General features: G+C 43.8%; 1 protein-coding gene across 2 annotated transcripts in view; it reads left to right on the top strand.

The window, feature by feature from the left end:
* Window positions 1-908: 908 nt before the first annotated feature.
* Window positions 909-24,425, top strand: part of ERICH6 (glutamate rich 6) — a 31,815-nt gene continuing 8,298 nt past the window's right edge. Inside the window, exons 1-11 of one of the 2 annotated variants that reach the window (XM_058661434.1) lie at window positions 909-1,312; window positions 2,008-2,065; window positions 10,683-10,771; window positions 12,326-12,388; window positions 12,641-12,696; window positions 12,790-12,906; window positions 15,857-15,970; window positions 17,629-17,786; window positions 18,165-18,232; window positions 20,018-20,160; window positions 24,256-24,341. In XM_058661434.1, the coding sequence (XP_058517417.1) occupies window positions 931-1,312; window positions 2,008-2,065; window positions 10,683-10,771; window positions 12,326-12,388; window positions 12,641-12,696; window positions 12,790-12,906; window positions 15,857-15,970; window positions 17,629-17,786; window positions 18,165-18,232; window positions 20,018-20,160; window positions 24,256-24,341 (1,334 nt within the window). In that variant the 5' untranslated portion in view covers window positions 909-930. Of the gene's footprint in view, window positions 1,313-2,007; window positions 2,066-10,679; window positions 10,772-12,325; window positions 12,389-12,640; window positions 12,697-12,789; window positions 12,907-15,856; window positions 15,971-17,628; window positions 17,787-18,164; window positions 18,233-20,017; window positions 20,161-24,255; window positions 24,342-24,425 lie in introns of both variants that reach the window. The other variant, XM_058661433.1, reaches the window with a different exon arrangement.

Raw genomic sequence — 24,425 nt, 5'->3', positions numbered from 1 at the left:
CCTGCACCCTGGTGTGGCAAGCTAATCTTGGGCCTGTGGTCCAGCATCCCATAGGGGCACCAGTTCCGGGTGTTCTACCTCTGACCCAGCTCCCTGCTTGTGGCCTGGGAAAGAAGCAGAGGATGGCCCAAGTCCCTGGGCCCCTGCTCCCACATGGGAGGTCCGGAAGAAGCTCCTGGCTGCTGGCTTCAGACCAACCAAGCGCTGGCTGTTGCGGCCATTTGAGGAGTGACCCAACGAATGGAAGATCTCATGTGGTGTGTGTCTCCTTTCTGTAACCCTGTCTTTCAAGTAAAATAAATAAATAAAAATATAATCTTAAAGATATGTAATATATATTAGTATATAGTATTCCACATCACTAAATTAATAAATGTTTCAGGTTTATTTGTTGTATAACACAAAATATATAAGATATATTATAATAAAAGATATCTGTATCTCCCAGTGGCCAGAGATGCCTAGGCCGGTTCTGTCTCTGAAGGAGGGACAGAGCAAGCCACCAACAGAACAAGGACCAGAATCAGGTGCAAAACGCAAAGGACACCAAAGACCTCACTCAAGACGCTTATCGTGTAAGGCAGTGCATTAATAAATGAAATCAGCAAACGACGGCCCAAGACCTGGCTTCTGTTTCTGCAAATATTGTTTCACCACTAGTCCCAGTCATTATCTGTCCACCCAAAAGCTAAATGCCAGCACCCAAGACGCCTAGTGACATCACAGGCATTCATCCGATTAGCCACTTCCCTGGCTCCAACTACTAGAAACTTTATTTTTTTAAGAACAGCATGTCTATCTGGGAGAGGAAAGGGAGCTCACTCCCTGGCTGGGGAGCGCCTGCCGCTGGAAGCGCGAGGCCGCGGACGCCGTTGTCCAGGGACACCGAAGCGCACCCCGCACCCGTTGCGACCTTGCTTCCCACCCGCCATGGCGTCGCGTCGTCGCAGCTCCAGCGAGCGTGACAAGGAGGAGGAGGACCAGAAGGAGTCTGAGGAGGGGTCCGAGGAGGAGGAGGATGGGGAGGAGGAAGATGGGGAGGAAGAGCAGGCAGAGGCGCCGCAGGATCCAGGGACTGCTTCCGCAGAGGCGCCGCAGAGTCCACCGGACGTGCCTGGAATGCACTTCAGTGAGCACCTGTGGACAGCCTTGAACTTCGACAAGGTCCAAGACTACAACCAGCTCGAACTCTGCCCGCGCTTGCCCAGCGTCGCCAGCCCCAGCCTCAGCCCGACCACCAGCCACGCTTCGATGTTCTCCTGGAGCCGCACGCCTAGCGAGAGCCCGTCCTCCAGCGTCACCCCACACAAAAGTACCGGCCCTCCTCCCCACTGTCCAGGCCTCGCGGGCAGCCCGGCCACGCAGGCCTGAGCCTGCATCTGCCTGGGGGTCTAGCTGCTAAACCTTGCACCCACACACATATACATGTATGCACTACCACACATGCATGCATACATACATACATAGGCACCATTACACGCACTCGTACCCTTTTTGCACATAGCCTGGCGTATTGATTACTCTGCCGCAATGATTGCCAGTTTGGGATATGGGTGGGATGCATTGTAAAAATAGAAACTTGGGCACTTTTCTAGGAAGCGTTCCTGTCACATGCCTTAAGGAGGCCATGCGACTGAACAGTAAGAAACACGTAATTCCTCGGCAGGTTTAACTGCCTGCACCGAAACCACTTTCAAAAGGCCTTAAAAAAAAAAAAAAACGGCGGTTATTCTGAGCTTTCTCAGGCACCCCACTTTGATGTTTGGATCTGGAACATTCTTCAGTGAGGAACAGGGGACTCTCCTGTGCATAACAGGCTGTGTAGCCACATCTGTGGCTGGTACACACACACACACACACACACACACACACACACACACACAGAGTGACTGTGAACGACAGCTCCAAACACTGTCAGTGTTGTCTGGGGGTGCTGGGGAAAACTACCCCTTTGAGAACCGTCCATTGAGAGGTAAAGGCTAACTGTTTACATGCTTCATTCAACAGGTGTTCCTAAAATATTCCATACATTTAGGAAGGATATGTCTGATGTGAACTTAGATAGGTAAGAAAACGCTTTCACTTTTTATATCACCATTTTCCAAGGTGATAAGGTTTCCCTCACATATAAACGTTTTAAAAAGTAGAAATAAATAATCCAGGGCATTTATGATTTTTAAGAACTTTTTTTTAAATGACAATGGGACGGGCATTTGGCGTAGCAGTTTAAGACATTGCTTCTAGTGCCCACGATCATCCCCTACTAGCATTCCTGAGTCCAGTCTTGGTTCTACGTCCAGCTCCAACTTCCTTCCAACGCAGGCTCTAGGGGCAGCAGGTGATTCGGGCCTTTGAGTCCTCACCACTGAAATGGGAGACTAGAATTGCATCCCAGACTCCTGGCTGTGGCCTGGTGCAGTCTTTACAGGCATGTGGGAAGTGAGCCAGCCAATAGAAGATTATCTCTCTTTCTTTCAAATACATTTATAACATTTTTTAGAATCTGTGAAAAATGTGAGGTTCCTGCCTATCTCCAGCTCTTTACATGGCTGTAGACTTCGCATGAAGCAATACTGACCATGTGCACAAACAACAGTACGCGCTGGGAACATTTAGAGCATGAGTCTCTAGACTGCCTGCCAGCGTGAATAGGCACACCCTTGAGGAAACAGTAATCTCTCCCTCCTTCAAACATGTTGGTAGGACTATAGCTTGGACATACCTGATGCCTTCAACAGCTGCAGTGGAGTCAGGCTGAAGCCAGGAGCTAAGAACTCCATCCCAGCCCCTCCGTGCAGGGGACAGGAACCCAAGCACACAGCTCATCATGCTGTCCTCCCTGGCACATCAGAAAGCTGGATCCAAAGTCAAGCAGCCACACTCCAACCAACCCCCTGATGGAGGGGCAGTTTCCTCTACTGTGCCACAAGGACTGATCCTAAATTTTATGAGCAACGTTTAGATTCTTAAGCAGAAGAACTGTTCTCATTTTTAAACCTTTGACTTTTTCAACAAACAAACAAAAATGTATTAACAGTTTAAAAATTACAGAGGCAGGCGTTTAGCTTAGTGATGAAGATGTCGTTTAAGACAGCTCTGTCCCATGGGGGGGGGGGGTACCTGGGTTCAGTCCCCGGCTCGGGCTTGCTAATGTGCACTCTGGGAGCCTGTGGCAACAGCTGAGCCCTTGGTTCCTGCCACATCGAACACATGGATTGAGCTGCTAGCTCCCAGCTCCGGCCTTGCCCAGATTCTGCCGTTTTTGGGAGTTGGGAGGTGAATAAGAAGGTGGAAACTGTTTCTGTCCTCTGCCTTTCAAATTAAAAGAAATCATTACAATTATATATAGTTAAAAATTCGGGGTGTTGTGACGCTGCCATTTGGGATATCAGAATGCCAGTTGCAGTGGAGGCTGCCCCACACTGCCGATTCACCTGCCTGCTGACTTGCCTGGGCAAGTGATGACCCAAGGATTTGGCGTCACTCCACCCATTTGGGAGGCGTGGATGGATTTCCAGGCTGCTGACTCTGACCTAGTCCAGCCCTCACTGTTGTGGCCATTTGCGGAGTGAACCAGAAGACAGAACCCTCTCCCTAGCACTCTGCCATTTTGCCTCTTAAATAAATAAACCTTTGTTTAGAAAAAGTTTAGAGGGGCAAGGTGGGGGTAGGGAATAAAAAAACAAAAAGGCAGTTTAGAAATCAAAAATATCCCTGACCTTGTCCACTCCCACACCTACTCAACAGAGTTGATAAACTGTTAACTATTTTGTTACTAATTTTGTTTATATGGGCCCGGCGGCGTGGCCTAGCGGCTAAAGTCCTCGCCTTGAAAGCCCCGGGATCCCATATGGGCGCCGGTTCTAATCCCGGCAGCTCCACTTCCCATCCAGCTCCCTGCTTGTGGCCTGGGAAAAGCAGTTGAGGACAGCCCAATGCATAAAAAAAAAAAAGAAAGAAAAAAAATTTTTGTTTACTTGGAAAGCAACAAATCTATCATCTGCTGGTTCACTCCCCACATGCCTGCGACAGCCAGGGCTGGGCTGGGCCGGGCCGAAGCTGGGAGTCAGGAAGTCATGCCAAGCCTCTCCAGGCATGGGCACCAACAGTGTTGAAGGAAGCATCGGGGGCACAGCGGGGCCTCAAATCCGGGCACTGCGATGTGGGACGCACACATCCCAGCGGACATCTTAACAGCCATGCCAAATGCCGACCTCCTTGTCCACTAAACGGTTTCAAGAGGATACTTCAAAGATTTCATGAAAAATACATGCTATGAAAGAGCTATGTATGGAATCTGAAAATATTGTTTTTTGCATCCACATAAGCGTTCTTCTAGTTGCATTCTTCCATTAGCTCTTTGAAGTAACACGTTTTAGTTCCTTGATTGATTTCTTTGCAACTATTGACTTCCTGGTACCTTATCAGCAGTTATGTTGATTTTTAGTTTGTCTAGTCTTTAGAAGTTTAAGGTGTTTATGTCTCTATTTGTTGGTTTATATTTTAAGTTAGAATGCATTTATTTTGAAAAATCAACATCTTAGAGGACTTGTGCATGTTTCCATTTCTCCAAACACCTCTTCTCACCCAGTTAGCAAATTATGTACAAATGATATTAGAATATATATATTCACATAAAGCTAGATTACTTTACCACTCTTTTATGTTTCGTTAATTTTAAATAGCTCTTGGTGTTTTCGGTACAGGTTGATTTGAAATATTGCAAACCACCAATTAAAAAAAATCCCTAATTTTATGTTTTGAAACATCGTTTTGGGAATGAACCTGCAGGTGGAAAATCTCTTTATATATCTCTTCCTCCCTCTGTGTAACTCTGCCTTTCAAATAAATAAATATCTATTATATTTATATTATATATTATATATTATATATCACATATATTATATATTATATATTATATATCATATATTATATATGTTATATATATTATATGTTATACATAATACATATTATATAATATGATTATATATTATCTATTATATATTATCTATTATATATTATCTATTATATATTATATATTTTATGTAATATGTATATAATATATAATATATGCAATATATTATATAATAGATAATATATTATATATAATAGATAATATATAATATTATAATTATATATTATATATTATCTATTATATATAGTTATAATATATTATCTATTATATAATATATATATTATATATGTGATGTATAATAATTATATTTGTTTATTATATTTATTATTTATATTATATCTTTATATTATATAAATAAATCTATGTTATATATTTATATTTATTTTTATTTATATTTATTTATATTATTTATATTTATTATTTTATTGTATATATTATTATTATATGTATAATATAATATCATATATCATGTATATTATATTAGAATATATATTATATCTTATATATTAGATATTATTATAATATTAATATTATAAATGATATATAATATAATATATATTTACTATGTAATATATAATTATATAACATAATATCACATATAATATATGAAAATAATTGATATATAATATGTGATTATGATATGATATAATAAATGATATGATTGATAATATATGATATATATTATATATGATAAATTATTATGTATGATTATATGATTATATATAATATTTATGTATATTATTATTAATGAATAGTAATAAGTATTGATAAAATACTTATATATAATGTGATTATATTATTATATGATAGTGTATTATTATTATGTAATATTATATTATTGTAATATATATTATATATATTAATCTATACAATAAATATTTATTCTTTTTCAAAGACCAACAATGTGAAGGGCAGGCATTGTGTCGTAGTAGGTTAAGCTGGTTCTTGTTCTAGCAGCTCCTCTCCCGATGCATCTTTCTGCTCTGTACCTGTGAGGCCAAAGGTGATGGCTCAGGTGCTTGGATCCTGCCACCCTTGTGAGAGACAGCCTCGGTTCCTGGCCCCTGGATTGGTATGGCCCAGTCCCGGCTGTGATGGGCATTTAGGATGTGAGCCTGTGGTCGAAAGTGTGCTCTCTCACTTTTCCTCTCTCTGCCTTTCAAGTTCATGAAAATAAACTTTTTAAAAAGGAAATAAATATGATTGAGTTAATGTATAAGAAATTGAATCCTATGTCTGTAAAACTTGTCCCCTGGGCTGTGTTGTCTTCACTTTGCTACTGTGGGTTCCCTGCCCATACCCTCTGGATTCCCACTATTAACTTCTTTTTTCTATTCCTTTTCTTTTTGTTGGAAAAACACTGTAGATGTCTAAGAGCTTTTTTCATATATGTCTTAAAGGTAGTAAAATTCCTCAGTCCTTGGGAGGTGTCCTCATTAGATCCTCATACTTTCTTTATTAAGAATATAAATCAGTCTTGGGACTGGCACAGCAAGTTAAGCACTGGCTGGCATCCTACAAACCAGTTCAAGTCCTAGATGTTCCACTTTCGATCTAGCGCCCTGCTGATTCACTTGGGAAAACAGCAGAAAATGGCCTAAAGGCTTGGGCCCTTGCCACTTCTGTGGGATATCCAGACAGAGCTCCTGGCTCCTGGCTTCAGCTTGACCCAGCCCCGGCTCAGCGTGGCCACTGCAACCATTTGAGGAGTGAACCAGCAGGTGGAGGTTCTCTTTATCTCATCTCTCTCTATCACTCTGCCTTGCAAATCAACAAATATTAAAATAACATGAACCAGTGGGCGAGAAAGGGCTTGACACCACTTCCCCTCAAGGTCCTGCACACCTCACTTCCTTGCCCACCAGCGTCCAATCTTGCTGATCAGTTTGCTTCTCAAACCTCCTCCTGGTTGACTGGTGGCTCCCCTTCACGGCCCCTCTCCTGTCCTTCCGAATTCCTCCGAGAGGCTAAGGGGTCTCTTGGACAGAATCTCTCTCTCTCATAGCTTTGTCTTTATGTTCTTCATATCTTCAAAGTGTCCAATGTGTGTGTATCATTACCCAATTAGCTTCCGCACAGAATTATTTTATTTTTTGTTTATTATTCTAATTTTTGGATGATTTCTGTTCAAAATTGTGTTTGCGTGTGTGTGTGTGTGCGCACTTTAGTTATTTGAAGGTAGTATCATATTATAGTTCTGCTTCCTACATCCTCCTGTCAGGGTTTGTTGTCGTTTGCACCTTCTCTTCCATGCTACTGGCTCACTTTACTGGTGATCTTTGTTTTTTGATTTATGTAAGTGAATGGTGGGGAGCCTGGAAGGCTGCTGCAACTGAGCAGTCCTGGCTTCTGAACAGGACTGGCAGGAAGTGTCTATCAGAAGCCTTGCGCGGGTGGGTAGAGCATATCCAAGCCAGTTGCCAGCAGTGCCTAGGTAGGAAAAGTCGCGTCGGGAACCCTGCCGTTACTAGGGTTAGGACAAGGATCTTCTTCTGCATGGTTGGAGTTCTTTGTGGGTGGAATGTCCCTTCTTCCACCCCAACCCTGTTGGACAATCCCAAGCAGAAGGATGCTCCATCTGCTCTGCTTCTCTTTTCAAGGTTAAAAAATTCCCACGCAGGTTACCACTATGTTTACAAAGCTGTTCTTTGTTACTCTTAATAAGTAAAAACAACTATTGCCATCTGCCTATACAAGGGGAGAGAAATGGGCCTGCCTGGCCAACTGTGTTGGGTTTACTCCTTCAGATTCGTCCACTGTGTGTGTGGTTGAGTCATTACAGAAATGTCTTAGGAAATCCCTTTCTCATAGGGCCAGCTGGTGCTATGGCACAGAGCCTATACCCTCCAGCACCAACATCCCATATGGTTACTGGTTCAAGCCCCAGCTGCTCCACTTCTAATCCAGCTCCATACTAATGCACCTAGGAAAGCAGCAGAGAATGGACCAAGTCCATGGGAAGTGGAGCAGCCAAGATAAGAACCAGTGTCCATATGGGATCCCAGTGCTTGCAGGGGGAGGACTTAGCCAGGCCCACCTGTCTTGTTTTCCAGGGCTCTTTGTTCAGAAAGATTTTGGAAAGAAGGGAAGAATTGTGTACTAAGCTGCCGTCTTGACTTGGAATGGGAACTTCTTTCTGGGATCGAATTCTAACTTTCTCACTGTAAATCTTCATAAAAAGGTGTTTTCATACTTCGAGCATTTTCTAGAGGAATTTGGCAAGACTGTGTTTTCAGAGAAATACATCCTAAAATTTCATGAAAATGCCTTCAATGTTGAGTTACTTCTGTTCTTCTTTATTACATTACTATTCTGGTAGAAAATGAGACAATCTTTAGCAGACTGACAGATGTGGAGAAACACACGTTTTGGAGCCAGAGAAGAACCCCTGTGGCCTTCGGGAGGCTCCTCAAACTCCATCATCTTCAGGAGAAAGAGGAATTCTTGCTTTGATTAACTTTTGGCTTGGTTTTATTCTGTTTTATTTTGTTTTGTTTTTCAAGATTTCTTTTTTATCTAAAAGGCAGAGTTACAGCGAAAAAATGAGACAAAGAAATCTTCATTCCACTACTTCATTCCTCAAATGGCTGCAATGACTGGAGCTAGGCTGTGCTGAAGCCGACAACCAGGAGCTCCTTCCAGGTCTCCCACGTGGGTGTGGGATCCCAAGGCCTTGGACCGTCCTCTGCTGCTTTGCTAGGGTGTAAGCAGGAAGCTGGATCAGGAAATGGAACAGCCAGCACATGAACCATATGGGATGCTGGCACTGCAGCTGGAGGCTTACTTTACTTTGCTACAGCACATGCCCCATCATACGTCAAGCAACTACTATATGTATGTACATATATATACACGGACAAATCTATACACCACATAGTAACTTCTTAGTAAATGTTAAACTGTGTTAGAATCATTCGTCTTCAAATAGAACTTCAGAAATGGTGTCTAGTGTTGGTTTAAGAAAGTCAGAGCCCTAACCAAATGAATTAGAAAAGAACAAAACCACTAAATGTTGCCTAGAGATTCTTCTTTAATGTTTCTTAACTTGTCATCCCTGTGCCTTGGTTGTCGGGGAGGGAGATAAACAGGGCTCCCCCAGAGACTGGCCCAGGTGCCTGAGCAGAGGTGCTCTTCCCCCTTAGAGGACACGCTCACTGCAGAACGAAAAACAAACCACTTGACTGATGCAATGTGCCGACGAGCAGGGGTGGGAACATTCTTCTGCCAAGAAACATTTCAATATTTTTACCATCACCACAGGGCCAAACAAAATTATCCACTGACAACTGGACATGCTCTGAGTTTATGGGATTTTGCATCCCACCTGTGGTTGCATTGGCAGGGTTGGACCAAATAATTTCAAAGGCCTTATGTGGCCTCCTGGCCAAATATTCCCCACCCATGGAACAAAGCATGAAAAAGAGAGGCAGAGACATAAGAGAATCTAAAAATGTGATAAGGTAGCAATCCTAAATTGGAAAAAAAGAGAGAGACAAAGAAATGCCACTTGATCATTTTTAAAACTCCAACAAATTATTTTTAAGATTTGTTCATTTTTATTGGAAAGGGAAATTTACAAAGAGAAGGAGGGACAGAGAGAAAGATCCTCCATATGTTGGTCCACTCCCCAAATGGCTGCAATGGCCAGAACTCAGCCGGTCTGAAGCCAGGAGCCAGGGGCCTCTTCCAGGCCTCCCATGTGTGTGCAGGCTCCCAAAGCTTTGGGCCATTCTCCACTGCTTTCCCAGGCAGGGAACTGATGGCAAGTGGAGCTAGGACACGAACCAATGCCCATATGGGATGCGGGTATTGAGAGGTGAAGGATTATCCAATTGAGCCATTGTGCTGGGCCCCAACAAATTGTTTAAAATTTTGAAATTTGGGCCTCGTGGCGTGGCCTAGCCCCTAAAGTCCTCGCCTTAAACGCACCAGGATCCCATATGGGTGCCAGTTCTAATCCCGGCAGCTCCACTTCCCATCCAGCTCCCTGCTTGTGGCCTGGGAAAGCAGTGGAGGACTGCCCAATGCTTTGGGACACTGCACCCACGTGGGAGACCTGGAAGAAGTTCCTGCTTCCTGGCTTTGGATAGGCACACCACCGGCCGTTGCGGCTCACTTGGGGAGTGAATCATCGGACGGAAGATCTTCCTCTCTGTCTTTCCTCCTCTCTGTAATCTGACTTTGCAATAAAAAAATAAATAAATCTTTTAAAAAATAATAATAAAAATTTTGAAATTTGAAGAGTCAAAGAAGGTTTAACAGCAACATTGTTAATTTCTTTTCATTAAAGACTCATTTTAACTAGTAAGTCTCAATAAAGGTCTACTTTCCTATCATGTCATTGATGATTAACTGGTAAAATTACCAGTAAAAATTAAAGATTTTTAATTGCAGTAGATTCAACAGCTATTTGTAAAAGTTTGTAGTATTTTTAAGCCATTGAAAGGCAGCAAAATCTGACCAACAACAAAACTATGACCAACGACAACACCACACGCTCATAGATACCATAGTGATAATTTACTCCCAAAGGGGGATAATGCAGTACTGGGAGCCTCTGGGACTTAGAAAGGAATACTTTCCAAGGAACAGGTGTGCTGTAAATGCACCACACCTAATTGTTACTGAAGAAACAAGAGTGCAAGAAAATATTTCAAAGAACACAGAATTAGGATATTATTTGATTGTCAACCACCTTATATTTAGAATACTTGCCAACAACCATTGGGGTATACTCAAAACTAATATAGTGCCTAAATTTCAGCAGTGCTTATCAGAATGTATACCAAGGAGTTGAAACATCAGTTCAAACAGAAGAAAGTTGGCTTCAAGAACTGGCTGATAAAAAGCAAACACGTGAGTAGTTGGATTTCCTAGCTCTGCCCATGAGGTGGAATTACCTATTAGAAATGTCACAGCTGTAGAAGACCAACAGATCTAGGTTCCAACCCCAACTCCAACACAAGCACATTGGCCAACTGCCCCACCCCCTGAACCTGGTTATCTCACGTTGTCATGGGATTGTTTTGAAGATCAAATTGAGAGTACATATTTAAACACCTTGACGTTAGAACTTATCAAGCGGTAGCATTTCTGTTCACATCATTATATTTATATAATGCCATTATATTTATATACATATCTTTTTTGTTATAGAAATAACATGCCAGAGACTTAAAAAATTTAATGGAAAATGCACATTATCTTTGTTTATTTCAAAGATATGCTTTGTTTATTTAAAAGATATGCTGGTTTACTCCCCCAAATACCTACAACAGCCAAGCCTGGGCCAGGGCTAAAGCCAAGAACCAGAATTCGATCCAGGACTCCCACATCGCAGCATGCATTAGCAGGAAACCTGAACTAGAGAGAGTAGAAACTCAAACCCAGTGTCAACCAACGCACTAACACACCTGTCCCCCGCTGTGATTTATTTTCATCCTTTCATCAGGATCCTTAAGCTCATTTGTGGAACCAACGTTGTGGCATCACTTACTTTGACAACATCTATTACTGGAGCACTAGTTTGAGTCCCAGCTGTTCTGCTTCCAATCCAGTTCCCTGCTAGCGAGCCTTGGAAAGCAGAGGAACACAGCCCAAGGGCTTGGGCCCTTGCCACCCTCACATCTCAGCAGCTCCTTTCCTTTGCCTCTGACCTTGGATGTTGCTCTGATCAATGTTTCTTCATGCCAATCCCATTTGCTTTAAATCTTCCAGACATGTCGATGGCCATCTCCTCCATTCCCAGTGCTCTGCAGTCTACAGACAGAGCAACCCTGCTGGTTGAAATCTGGGTCTTGAACTCCATCCCCACCACCAGCACCTTCTTACCTGAAACTCTGTCAGAATAATTAACCTGTAGTAGACAGATGGTACTTATATGAAGCAGAAAACGGAAGTGGCTGTTTGGTTTTTGGTCAAGACACCTATTAGGATGCCAGAATATCACATCTGTGCCTAGGTCTAATTCCCAGCTGTGGCTCCCCGTTCCAGCTTCCCTGAGAGAAAGCGAGTGGTGGTTGAAGTAGCTGAGAAACCTAGATTGAGTTCCTACCTCCAAGCTTTGGCCTTGCCCCGTCCCAGCTGTGTTGGAGAGTGAAACAACAGTGCATGGGAGATCTCTGTCTCTCAAGGTAGATATTATTTTTAGTCTTTTTTTTTTTAAAGAAGCACAAAACAAGAATGTATGCAAGACATTGTAACAAAAGATTCACTCTTGTAGGGCTAGGAAGGAAGGGAGAAATGATTTGACATGTCATGAGTGTAGTACATTTCCTCTGATCCTTATTACTGAAGGTAAAAGACAATCACAACAAAGACATTGGTCCTTCTGAGAGACGCGTCTCCTCCCATACTCCTCTCCTCTTCTGTTTCATCGGGATTGATGGCAAGTGTACTCTCTTTTCGCAGAGAAGAAAGCAGTGCACCACAAAAGGGAAGCTGAAGACGTAAGCCAAGCTGCTAGGCTTAGAGGTAAGTGGACGTGGGGCCTTAGCCCTTCTGCCTGGAGAGGCAGCCTGCTGGTAGGCAAGCAGCCCTAACCTGCACAGTGCCCACACCTGTGCAAGAGCACGCCTCTGAAAATGTGTGCAAAGATGTAGGCAGCCAGGGTGCTCACAGGGTGAGTGTGGGATGGACCAGGGATGGGATGGAGAAACCAGAGAAAAAAAGATACACAGCACAAGGGTGGTGAGCTTTCCCTCTAAATGTATCCTTTCTCTTCAGAAAAGTGGGTAATTAACCCAGAAGAGACAAAACTAAGTATCTTAAATGAGCTCGAGGTAAGAAATGCTAATCACATCAACTAGCACACTGTTCACCCGTAGAAAAAATTTGTTGACTCTGCAGCGTCTCTCTCTGTGTTTCTAATTCAGTTTCAGGAAGACTTCATGACACTGTTTGAGCCTTCGCTAAGAACATTACCCAGCATCGGGCCGCCAACCATTTTGGCATACAAAAAAGAGACTTCCAATTTAGACATTAATTTCAAGGTAAGTTTAATCTATAGATCTTATCATTATTCTTTTTTAATGACATAAACATCCACATAATGATTTGCACAAAAGATGTCAAACATACTTTAGAAAGAAAAAAAGATGCGAAGCACACCTTCCTCTGGAATCAGACCCAAGGCCTGGTTGTTTCAGTCTGCATAGAGGTTGAAACAGTGCCAGAAGCTGGGTGGCCAAACCAACTGAAACAAGTGTTGCATGGTTCCGGGGCCAGGAGTTCCAACTCAAGGTCTGCACAGGGCCCACATGAGAGGGAGGCCTTGTTAGGCGCGTCCTCACTCTGGTGGTGGTCGCCCCTCCCCGGCATTGCTCAGCTGGCAGCTTTCTCAGTGCAGTCCCTGTCCCAGCTGTCACGAAATTCCCTGTGTCCACATGGCCCCCATTGCTTAAGGACACTTGCTGCCCGAGGGCCCATGTGAAATAATTCCTCTGAACTTGATCCCATCAGCAGAGATCATCCAATATTTCCAAGCGTGGTCATGCCAATAATGCTGTGGAATGATTTAGCACCTGCTTCTGATGGGCAACAGAGCAAATCAGTAACGCCAACAGAGTGGTGGCCCAGCCCCCTTCATCAGAGTGATGCATGTGGACTTAGTGGTGAGATGATCCACCTGGACTGGATGCCCTGCACACTCCCCAGATCGGGGTCTCTGATGACTTTCGGAGAGCACTAAAGGCTCAGGTTCACGCACGGACAATAGCAGACACAGATCACGTGAGGCGGCACGTGTGGGATGCATGTGCATGGAGTGGCAGAGGCTCTGTGGCCATGTTACTGTGATGTTCTTTGCCACATGGTACAGCACACTGCACTGCACAGTGCTGGTGACGCAACACATCAAATATTCGTGCAATGTAATAGCAACACCTAGCTGCCCAGGTTTCCAAGCTTTCTGATCACCCTACTGACTCAAGCTGAAAATATTTTCAAGAATATCATCTTGAATGTGTCTGTTCGATTGAGAGACAGAGTAAATATCACCTGCTGGTTGATTCTCTTAAATGCCCATAGTGACCAGCACTGAATTGGAGCCAAAGCTTAGACGCCAGGAATGCCATTTCCATCTCCTCTACAGGGTCAGGGCTGCAACTGCCTGAGCCAACCTGCCTCTCAGTGTCTACTTTCAGCAAGCCAGAATGGAGAATCAGAGCAGGGTTCAAACTCAGGCTCTTCCAAATGGCTTCTTAGCATCCTAGCCAGTGTCTTGGCCCCCAGGCTGAACACCTGCCTCTGGGCTGGATTACTTTTTTCATTATACCCTGAAAAGTCTCTTGAGCTGAGGTTACAGTCTGTCCCTTCTCCCTGCCACCCAGAGATGAACTTCCTCCAGGACACATAGCTGCACCAACACCCAGTCAAGGCCAGTCCCTGATGCTCAGGTAAACCTCTCACATCCAGCATTAATACTAGTCTGTGGTTCAGGAACAGCCGCAGCAGCTGGCTTGGCCAGCTCTCCTCTCCAGCCACACCCTCTTCAGGTGTGGAATCCAACCCCAGACTCCATCTTGCTTCATCTCCAGATGGAAGGAAGGGACCACAGGCCAAGCCCCTTGTAGAACATGGCTTATGGGTGGCTTTTCTTAGCATTGCTAAGCTCTCTCTCAGCCCTGCTCAGTTGGCTGATAACTGTGCTACATTTTTCATCCTGATTCTCTAAAGCAAGACTTTACTCTCCATTCCGCTTTGCCACAAGGTCCACAGTGCTTGTTGATGAACAGATTTGATGATGCCTTGAAGGACAGTAGTTGAATGGTCATTACTCTAAGATGGGGACTCCTGGCTGCCCCAGCCATCTTTAGCCCTCTTTAGCCCTGTGGGGCACTGTTGTCCGTCTCAGAGGATGGTTTCCATGGCACATGTAGCTGCCCTGGGGAAGTTCATGGCAGGAGTCTTCCTGGAGGCCTGGGTGGAGTCTGGGCTGCTTGCCTGCGGGGCACCTGCTGGCACAAAGATTATGAGCCCCTCTGGAAGTCACTTGGCCTTCACTCTCTCCCCTGCCTTTTCCCCTCCCCTCTCAAATGCCGGAGCAGCAACCCAGGGGTCCCTCTGAGAAAGGGCTCTCCATTAACATTATGAAGTTACTTGATTGGTAGTCTATCTAATAGTTACAAGACTTTCTCTTAAAAAAAAAAAAAGAGTGCAATTGATTTGAAAGGGAGAGCAACACACACACACACACACACAATCTTCCTACTACTGGTTCACTTCCCCAAAGCCCATAGCAGCCAGGGCTTGGCAAGATCAAAATTAGGACCAGGAACTCCATCTGGGTCTCCCGTGTGGGTGACAGGGACCCAAATGCTTAACTTATCACCTGCTGCCTCCCAGGCAGTGGGATTGAAAGTGGAGTGGAACTGAAACCCAGGTACTCCAATAGGGAAGGCAGGCATCCTAAGAGGCACCGCCAAACCACCGTCCTGTCCCGCCCACCCCCTTATCAGGCCCTTTAAAAAAACAATTCAGTGGTATTCAAACACCTTGGACTATTTGCATAAAATCTAGTATGGGCTTGTTGTCTTCCATATCAGTGCACACTACACATGTACTTTCCCCACAAGGGACTGTGGGGTCCACAGTCATTTCTGCAACCTCCTGCTGAGACTGGAGAGGTGTCCGGGAACACAGAGAGCTCCGCCTGGGCTCAGCCTTGTTCTGCTGAGTTGCAGCAGAGTCTCTTAGTGCCCCAGGCCATCTGGGTCCTCAGCAGCCCCCACTGAGTGCTATCACAGATAGGGATCACTGGTCTCCCTCCTTAGTACCTCCTCGTAGAGAATCCCAGTGCCCTGAAAGTGCCACATCGACTATTTCTGAGCAAGTTGGCAACCCCCTCCCCACCTGCTATCCCACAGGACTTCCAACCAGTCCCACCTGGGAGCTGCCAGGCTTCGAGTGGCAGCTCATTTCTCTCTCTCTCTCTCTCTGAAGGATGAAGAAGAGGAGCTATCGCCTGAGTGTGAATTTTGTGGCAGCGATCTCAAATCATTTTTTTCCAATTTGGATATTTATTCTGACTACAGTTACAGCGAGCAGAAGAAATGTGTGAGTTTCAAAACAGGCATAATGAGTGTTTTTGTAAATACTATTTGTAAACATAGGTGGTATCTTCTCCTGCATTTTTCACCTGCAATGCTGTTGTCAAAGATTTGTAGGCTAGCTGCTGGGCAAAAGCAGATCACAGCCACAACGGGACACTACCTCAGACCCACCAAGTGGATAACACTGAGAAAGATAATAATAATTGCTGGCAATGATGTAGAAATCTATACATTTTTTTTTTCACCATAAGATGCATTACCCATGAACTTTTACAATTTTTTTTTAAGAAGACATAGAGTACAATAGATCTTCCACCCTCTGGTTCTCTCTTCAAATACATGCAGCAGCTGAGGCTGGGCAAGAGCAAAGCCAGGAGCCCAGTATGCAGCCCGAGGGGGTTCCATGTGGGTGGCTAGGACTGAAAACTGGAGCCATCTGCCCGTGCCTCCCTGGCTGCATGTTAGCCCGAAGTTAGAACCAGAAGTGGAGCTGGAAATTGTACTCAGGCACCCTGATCTATGAGCTGCCCAAGAGACACTGTAGCCACTCTGCCAAACACTGACGCCATGATCTCTCTGAAGGTTCCCTATATGCATGAGCAGCAAAACAGATTTATCTTTTTTTTAAAAAAGATTTTATTATTATTGGAAAGCCGGATATACACAGAGGAGGAGAGACAGAGAGGAAGATCTTCCATCCCATGATTCACTCCCCAAGTGAGACGCAACAGGCCGGTGCGCACCGATCCAATGCCGAGAACCAGGAACCTCTTCCAGGTCTCCCACATGGGTGCAGGGTCCCAAAGCTTTGGGCCGTCCTCGACTGCTTTCCCAGGCCACAAGCAGGGAGTTGGATGGAAGTGGAGCTGCCGGGATTAGAACCGATGCCCATATGGGATCCCGGGGCGTTCAAGGTGAGGACTTTTAGCTGCTAGGCCACGCCGGCGGGCCCGATTTATCTTTTAATTCTATCTTCCATTTATTTTGTGAAATACCCTTATTTAGCTTCCCTATGACCCCATCATTCTATTCTAAGGTTTGTATCCAAAAAAGTTAACAACATAAATCCATACAAAAACTGATACATGTGTGTTCATAACAGTGTGATTCGTGATGGGCAAAAAGTGAAAGACTCCTGTTGCCCATCAACTGATTATCACATAAATTAGGAATAGTAATTCACACAATGAAAGATACTCATGCAGAAAACGAAATCTGAAGTACTAAAACATAGTATCCATGGATACATCCTGAAAACTTTTTGCCGAGTGAAAGGAGTCAGGCCACAAGGGTCACATTATTGTGATTCCATGTATATGAGCTGTATAGAATATGCAAATTTAGGGAGGCCACAAACAGGCTGTGGCTGTAATGGGGTGGGAGGAGATGCGGAGGGGAGGGGCCAGTAGGTACAAGTTTCATGTTCTGAGAGTGGATGTGGTGACTTTGCACACATCCTGAAAAGCCAGCACCCTGCACCTGTCCTATGAGTGGATTATACAGCGTGTGAATTACATCTTAATATCACTGTTACCAGAATGGAAAAAAAAGAAAGCTATGCTAGAGCATTATCCAAAGCCTATTCATCGTGTTTGGTGTCTGTTCCCTCTGATTATTTTCGCCTAGGACTGATGGTGCTAAGATGACCTTTTTGCTTCTCAGGCCTCCTGTTGCCTTCATTTCCAAAACCTGATCGACTATGTCTATGAGGAAAATCAGAGAGTCCAAAGCTCTAAAGCTGAATTAATCTGTATTGATCCTCACGCATCCCATGGCAGCGAGGTTGATAAACTCAAGGCGAAGGAGAAAGCCCTGAAAAGGTATGAAGAAGCACCAGGGGCCTTCCACAGGCTTCCAACTTCCGTCTCATTGTGAAGAAGGGTTCCCTGGGAAGAAATCGAGACTGGCCAAAGCAAAGCCATGATCATGGCTGGTAGATGTCGTGAGAAAAGCTCTCCGGAGATCAGGTAGCACACGGATAGAAAGCAGTAATTTACCAAGCCTAGCTTAACAGGATAACTCAGAATCCTCTGTGGGAGAAATGTGCCCCCCTACGCAGGAAGGCAGCCTTCCAGGCTGGTCTGGATTCACAAGTAATAACAGATAAAAGTTAAAAAGATCCCCAAAGTTGACGTTTGTCTATTCTGTGTTAAGCTTTAGCCACATCTCAGCTTTATGCATGTTTCTTTGCCTTGTAGAAAACAAGAACAACTACTGGCTAAACAGTTTGTCAAAAAATTTACCGACTACACAACTGCCTCTGAAGGTGAATGTACTGAAGTTGATACGATCGCCTCAGTGCGTGTCATCCGGACAGCTCCAATGCGTGAAGACAGCAAATCCGTGTTGTAAAAAATAATGCTGAAATTATTCACTTCCAAGTATTTCCATTTCAAGTGGCTTAGAAAAATCTGGTGTTTCAGTCATCTGCATTTTGAAGTTTGGTTTTTTTTTAAAAAGATTTATTTTTATTACAAAGTCAGATATACAGAGAGGAGGAGAGAGAGAGGAAGATCTTCCGTCCGATGATTCACGCAATGGCCGGTGCGCCGGTCCGAAGCCGGGAACCAGGAACCTCTTCTGGGTCTCCCACGCGGGTGCAGGGTCCCAAGGCTTTGGGCCGTCCTCGACTGCTTTCCCAGGCCACAAGCAGGGAGCTGGATGGGAAGTGGAGCTGCCGAGATTAGAACCGGTGCCCATATGGGATTCCAGCGCGTTCAAGGCGAGGACTTTAGCCGCTAGGCCACACCGCTGGCCCCTGCGTTTTGAAGTTTTTACTCCTCATCTCATTGTTAATATTGGTTGAAACAAATCGTTAACATCTATAGAGCACGTGATAGCTGGGAAGAGTTTTCAAGATCATTGCCTCTTGTTTAATTAAACACACATTCCACTTTGTTTTAAAATTTGGGTCTAGAAATCATGTCAAAAATCAATCAGGTTATTTTGCATATTGGTTCTGTCAGTTAACTGGCCAGTACAGCTCCAGTTCTGGCACAGTTGAAGAATTATCAATTTTATTTTATTTTTTTTAAAGATTTATTTATTTCTATTGAAAAGGCAGGTATACAGAGAGAAGAGATGGAGAGGAAGATCTTCCATCCAATGATTCACTCCCCAAGTGACTGCAATGGTCAGTGCTGCACCGATCCGGAGGCAGGAGCCAGGAGCTTCTTCCAGGTCTCCTTCATGGGTACAGGGTTCCAAGGCTTTGGGCCATCCTCAACCGCTTTCCCAGGTCACAAGCAGGAAGCAAGCTCGATGGGAATCAAGGGACACCAGGATTAGAACCAGCACCTATATGTGATCCTGGCACGTTCAAGGCGAGAACTTTAGCCACTAGGCTACCGCGCTGGGCCCGAATTATGAATTTTAGAAGCAGAAGATGGGGCTGGTATTGCGGCTCAGCAGATTAAGCCAGTGTTTGCAATGCCAGCATCCCATACCAGAGCGACAGGTGATTTCTGGCTGCTCTACTTCCTGTTCAGCTCCCAGCTAACGTACCTGGGAAAATAGAGGAACAGGACTCCAGTGCATGGACACCTGCTAATCTTGTGGAAGTACTGGACGGAGTTCCCCACTCCTGCCTCCTGATTTCAGCCTTGCCAAGTTCCGGCCGTGGCCATTTGACAAGTGAACCAGTAGATGGGAAGTTCTTCTTTCTCTCAAATAACCAAATATATCTCAGAAGTGCTGGTTTGCAACCAGCTTCTCTTCTTACAGGCTGCCCAGTTTGGGGTAAATTAGACGATCCTCTGAGCACTGCTCAGAGTCATCGAGTTCAAACACCTAAAACTTGATATTCAACCTTTTCAAAGGTCAAAAATGCCATGTTCTTCTTATAATAAGAGAATGTTCTAGATTTTTAGCAAAAGAAGTTCCTCACTAACATAATGAAGGTCCTTGTCCCCCGCTCCCCCACCCCGTTTGGAAGAAATAAGTCTGAGGAATCAATGATTTGTAATGGGGCTTGAAATTTTTTACTTTAGAAGAAAGGTTTGTTTCAATGTTAAACATAGAAGTACTCTCATACTATTATTTTCCCCGCTAGATCCAAAGCATGTAAGAACTATTACCTATCAACTCTCCATGAATGTTCCAGAAGAAAAGACAATCGAGGGGGGCCTGATTGACCTGCAGCTAAGCAGCAACATCTCCATTGTTTGCTGTGACTCTAGGAGTGTGTGTGGAAAGGTAATGATTTGGAGGATTTTTGCTTGCCATTTTTAAGCCTGTGCCAATTGTCTAAGGTTCATCTTGCCATATACACTTCATATGTACAATTTATGTGTATACACATACTGTTTTTCTTGAAATAAAGGGTATTAAGATATGATATGGGGTTAATGAGGATGATCATAAAGTGAAGAATCTATCATCCTGCAGGTAACACAGTTCAACGGAGACAGCATAACCATTCCTGTACAGGCCTGGCCTTTTGACTTCTCCTAGGTTTTAAAGCAATGTCTTAACAAATGTTTTTGGTTAAAACCTCTTTAGTTCAAAATGTGCTAGCTGTACATTATAGAAACATTAGAAATCCTTGGAAGAGTAAAACCATGAGGGGATCACCTCACGTCCCAACTATCATTAATATTCCAATATGCACTGCCCAATAAAGTAGCAATGCTATTCATGACTATTTGGAGGTAAGTTCATTGAAATCAAAGTTGACAATGTCAACCTTCAGTCTGCTAGTCATGTTACATCCTATGTAGCTGGGCGTGACCACAGTGCAGACGCAGGACATGCAGGACTGTACAGCACTCGTCTCCATCTGTGTTCCTTCCATAGGTTTCTGTCACACACCTGTAACTATCATAGAGGTTTTCATCTATTATTAAACTCAACTGTAGAAGTACATCCTCCCAGGCCGACATCGGGCGCAGCAGCTAACAACACGCTGCCTAGGACTACGTGTCCTGGATCCAGGTGCCATGTTCTGGTCCTGGCTAGGCTTCCAGCCCCAGCTCCCTGCGCACACACATCCGGACAGGCGGCAGGGAAGACCTAAGTCCTTGACTCCCTGCCACCCACACGGGAGACCTGAACTGAGTTCTGGGTTTTTAGTTCCAGGCAAGAGCGTGTGAGTAGTTACCACACTGCAATACTGAAGGAATAATTACAAGGAAAAAGAACCTTAAGCTGCACAAGTTCAATCGAGATGCAGAGTTTGTGAATATTCCTGATCTGCAGTTGGGTGAAGTCCACAGATCAGAACCCCTGCGTGCACACAGCTGACCGTGCACGCTTCTGAAGTCCTTGGCTCAGAAGAAAGGAAACAGATTCACTTCAGGCCATCACAGATGAAGTTTCCTTACAGAGATTTCGAAAGCAGTCAGAAAAATAATAGAAACAGAGATATACCTTCCAACCTAGTAAAGGTCGAACAAAAAATGCAATGATTTACTTTAAATTCACATATGACAAGGACAGGTAAATGAGACACATAATAAATGGACAAGTAGAAAGCATTAATATTAGTTATTATACATATTGTGTATAGACTAATGCTCCAGTTAATGGAAAAAAACTGTCGGATTGAAATGCTATTTAAAAAGAAAGAATTCCAACTACATTCTTTTTATAAAGGACACATGTGAAATTAACTATAAATAATTAAAATATAAAGATAGCAGGCCTGGCGCAGTAGCCTAGTGGCTTATGTCCTCGCATTAAACACACAAAGATTCCATATGGGAGTCAGTTCGTGTCCTGGTGGCCATGCGTCCCATCCAGCTTTCTGCGTGTGGCCTGGGAAAGCAGTCAAGGATGGCCCAAAGCCTTGGGACCCTGCACCTGCAAGGGAGACTTGGAAAAGGCTCCTGGCTCCTGGCCTCAGATCAGTGCAGTTCTGGCCGTTGCGGCCACTTGGGGAGTGAATCATTGAATCATTGAATCCGACTTTGTAATAAAAATAAATAAATCTTTTTAAAAATATGTAAAGATATCAATGCTAAATATAAATTTCAATATTATCAGATATAAAGAGGATCACTCTGTAATGATACATTTTCAGTATACCAGGAAGATACCATGTTATAATACATGCATATCAACACAATCTCAAAATATTTAAAGTACAATTTCGCTGAAGTAAAAGGAAAAAATAAAGAAACTGTTCAATCCTACTGCATTCAGTCATGGAGAAGGCTGCTAGACAAGGGGAGGGGCCAGTAATGCCACAGATATCTGAGCAATTAATTTAACAAAGCAATTTTTGAAGATCCATTTGAAAGGCAAAGTGACGCAGATAGAGATCTTCCACCCACTGGCTTATTCCCCAAATGGTCACAACGACAGGGCCGGGCCAGGCTCCAAATGAGGAGTCAGGAATTCCTTCCAGATCTCCCACATGGGTGGCAGGGGGCCAAGTACTTGGTCATCATCCCCTATAAGTATATGGAGGCTGGGCAATTTTTGTAGGTTGATCCAAAAATGTAAGTGATGGTATATAGAGCTTAGAATATTCAACATACTCCTAAAGAATGAGGGGAGACAGACTGTTCTCCGCTGGGTAGTAGGATCTATTGTAAAATAAAATGATAGAGTCTGAATCAGACTCATGCAGACATGAACATCTGATCTGTGCAGGTAATGGAGTTGTGTATTAATGGAGGAAGGATCATCTTTTCAACACTCAAATAGCTTAACGACCTAACTGTAAAATGTAAAATTACAAAAGCTTTTTTTTTTTTTAAAGCTAGGAGGACAGCTTTATGACTTCAGCTTAGAGATGGACAAAAGTAGCAATCATGAAGGCGCTGGTACAGGAAAATTCAAATTGTGAAAAACAAGAACAGAGCTGTATCTGCAACACAAATGACATGCAGAATCCTTGCATAGCACATGAAAAAAGACAGTGATTTATAAAATGAATCTCTAGTTTGTCATAAATAATGTAGGGTGCCAGTTCACTTCCTTCTTGAACTTTGCATTTAAAATAATTGCAGTTGGAGATGCAGTAATGAGTCTGTCCTGTATGTCTTTATTCACTTTGTTACACTCCACTTAAATGTCGGAATCAGATGAACTGTAAGAACAACCTAGAGGAGACACGAGCCACTGCAGCTTTTACTGGAGTGGTTTACGTTTCCTCTCCTTTTTCTCTCTCTTTTTTAAAGATTTAGTTAATAACTTGAAAGGCAGAATTGCGGAGAAAAATAGCGAGAGATTGATCTTCCATCTGCTGACTCACCCCCAAATAGCCAGGTTGGTTTGGGATGGACCAGGCAAAGCCATAAACAAGGAACTCCATCTGCGTCTCCCATGCGGCTTGACCAGTGCCCAAACACTACACCATCTACCCATGTTTTCCCAGCACATTATTAAGGAGCTGGATGGGACGTGGAGCAGCCAGGATTCCAACGGCCATCCCGATATGAGATACTGGTGCAGCAAGTGGCAGCTGAACTTGCTGCAACAATGGCAACTCCTGCTTTTCCTTTTTAAAGCCAAGTTTACTGAAGTAAAATTTATATCTAATGATAGTCATCCTTTACAGCTATTTGGTTTTAAAAATGTGATAGACTGCATAAGCCCCCACCACAATTGAGATATGAAATGTTTCCATTTAGCTAGGGGCAGTCATGTGGTAGACCAGGATGGAGTTCCTGGCTCCTGGTTCCAGACTTCTGCCTGGCCTAGCCCTGGTTGCTGTGGCCATTGCGACTGAACATCTCTTTCTCTGTATTCCCTTCTGTGGCAGTTTGCCATTTAAATAAATAAAATCAATGTTAAAAAAAAATGAGACACCACTTGGGATACCCACATCTCATATTTGAGTTTTGGGTTTGAGTCCTGGCCTCATTTGCAGTCCCGGTTTCCTGGTAATGGATACCTAGGGAGGCCACAGGTGACAGCGCAACTACTTGGATCCCTGACACTCATGGTGCGAAACTGGATTGAGCTTCCAAACCCCAACTTTGGCCTGACCCAGGCCTGCCTGTTGTGGGTATGGTGTGTATAGAGTAAACCCGTGGATGGAACGTTTCTCTCTCTCTTTCTCCCTCTCTTCAAACTAAATAAATATTTGAAAGAAGTAAACCTCAAATAGATTTGTAATGACATACTTCTACCAGAAATGTTGTATCAGTTATGCTAAAAATGGTCAGGGACTATCAAAGATTGCTAAGGACTGCCCCCTCATACTGAAGGCAGGGGGCAAAAAAATGTAGTTAAGAAATGATGTGTGTCGCTGGCTAGCCCACAGTGTTCACTGATGTGCTTAATGCCTTGTGTTTGAAACCAGTAAGAGTGGAGTGTTCTGGTCTCTTGTGTCGTGTGCAGGTTGTGAGGGACCAGTTCCTGGAAAAGCACTATAAACACGGCAGCAAGTTTCTGACATCCTTTCCAGATGGGACAATGCAAATATTGTATCCTTTTTTCAACAAACTCTTTTTGTTGGCTGTTCTTTTTTTTAAAAAAAGTCATTTAAAAACAGGAAAAAATATACAGAA

The sequence above is a fragment of the Ochotona princeps genome, chromosome 3, assembly GCF_030435755.1.
Source record: "Ochotona princeps isolate mOchPri1 chromosome 3, mOchPri1.hap1, whole genome shotgun sequence".
NCBI lineage: Eukaryota > Metazoa > Chordata > Mammalia > Lagomorpha > Ochotonidae > Ochotona > Ochotona princeps.
This window is presented reverse-complemented; position numbering and strand designations above follow the sequence as displayed.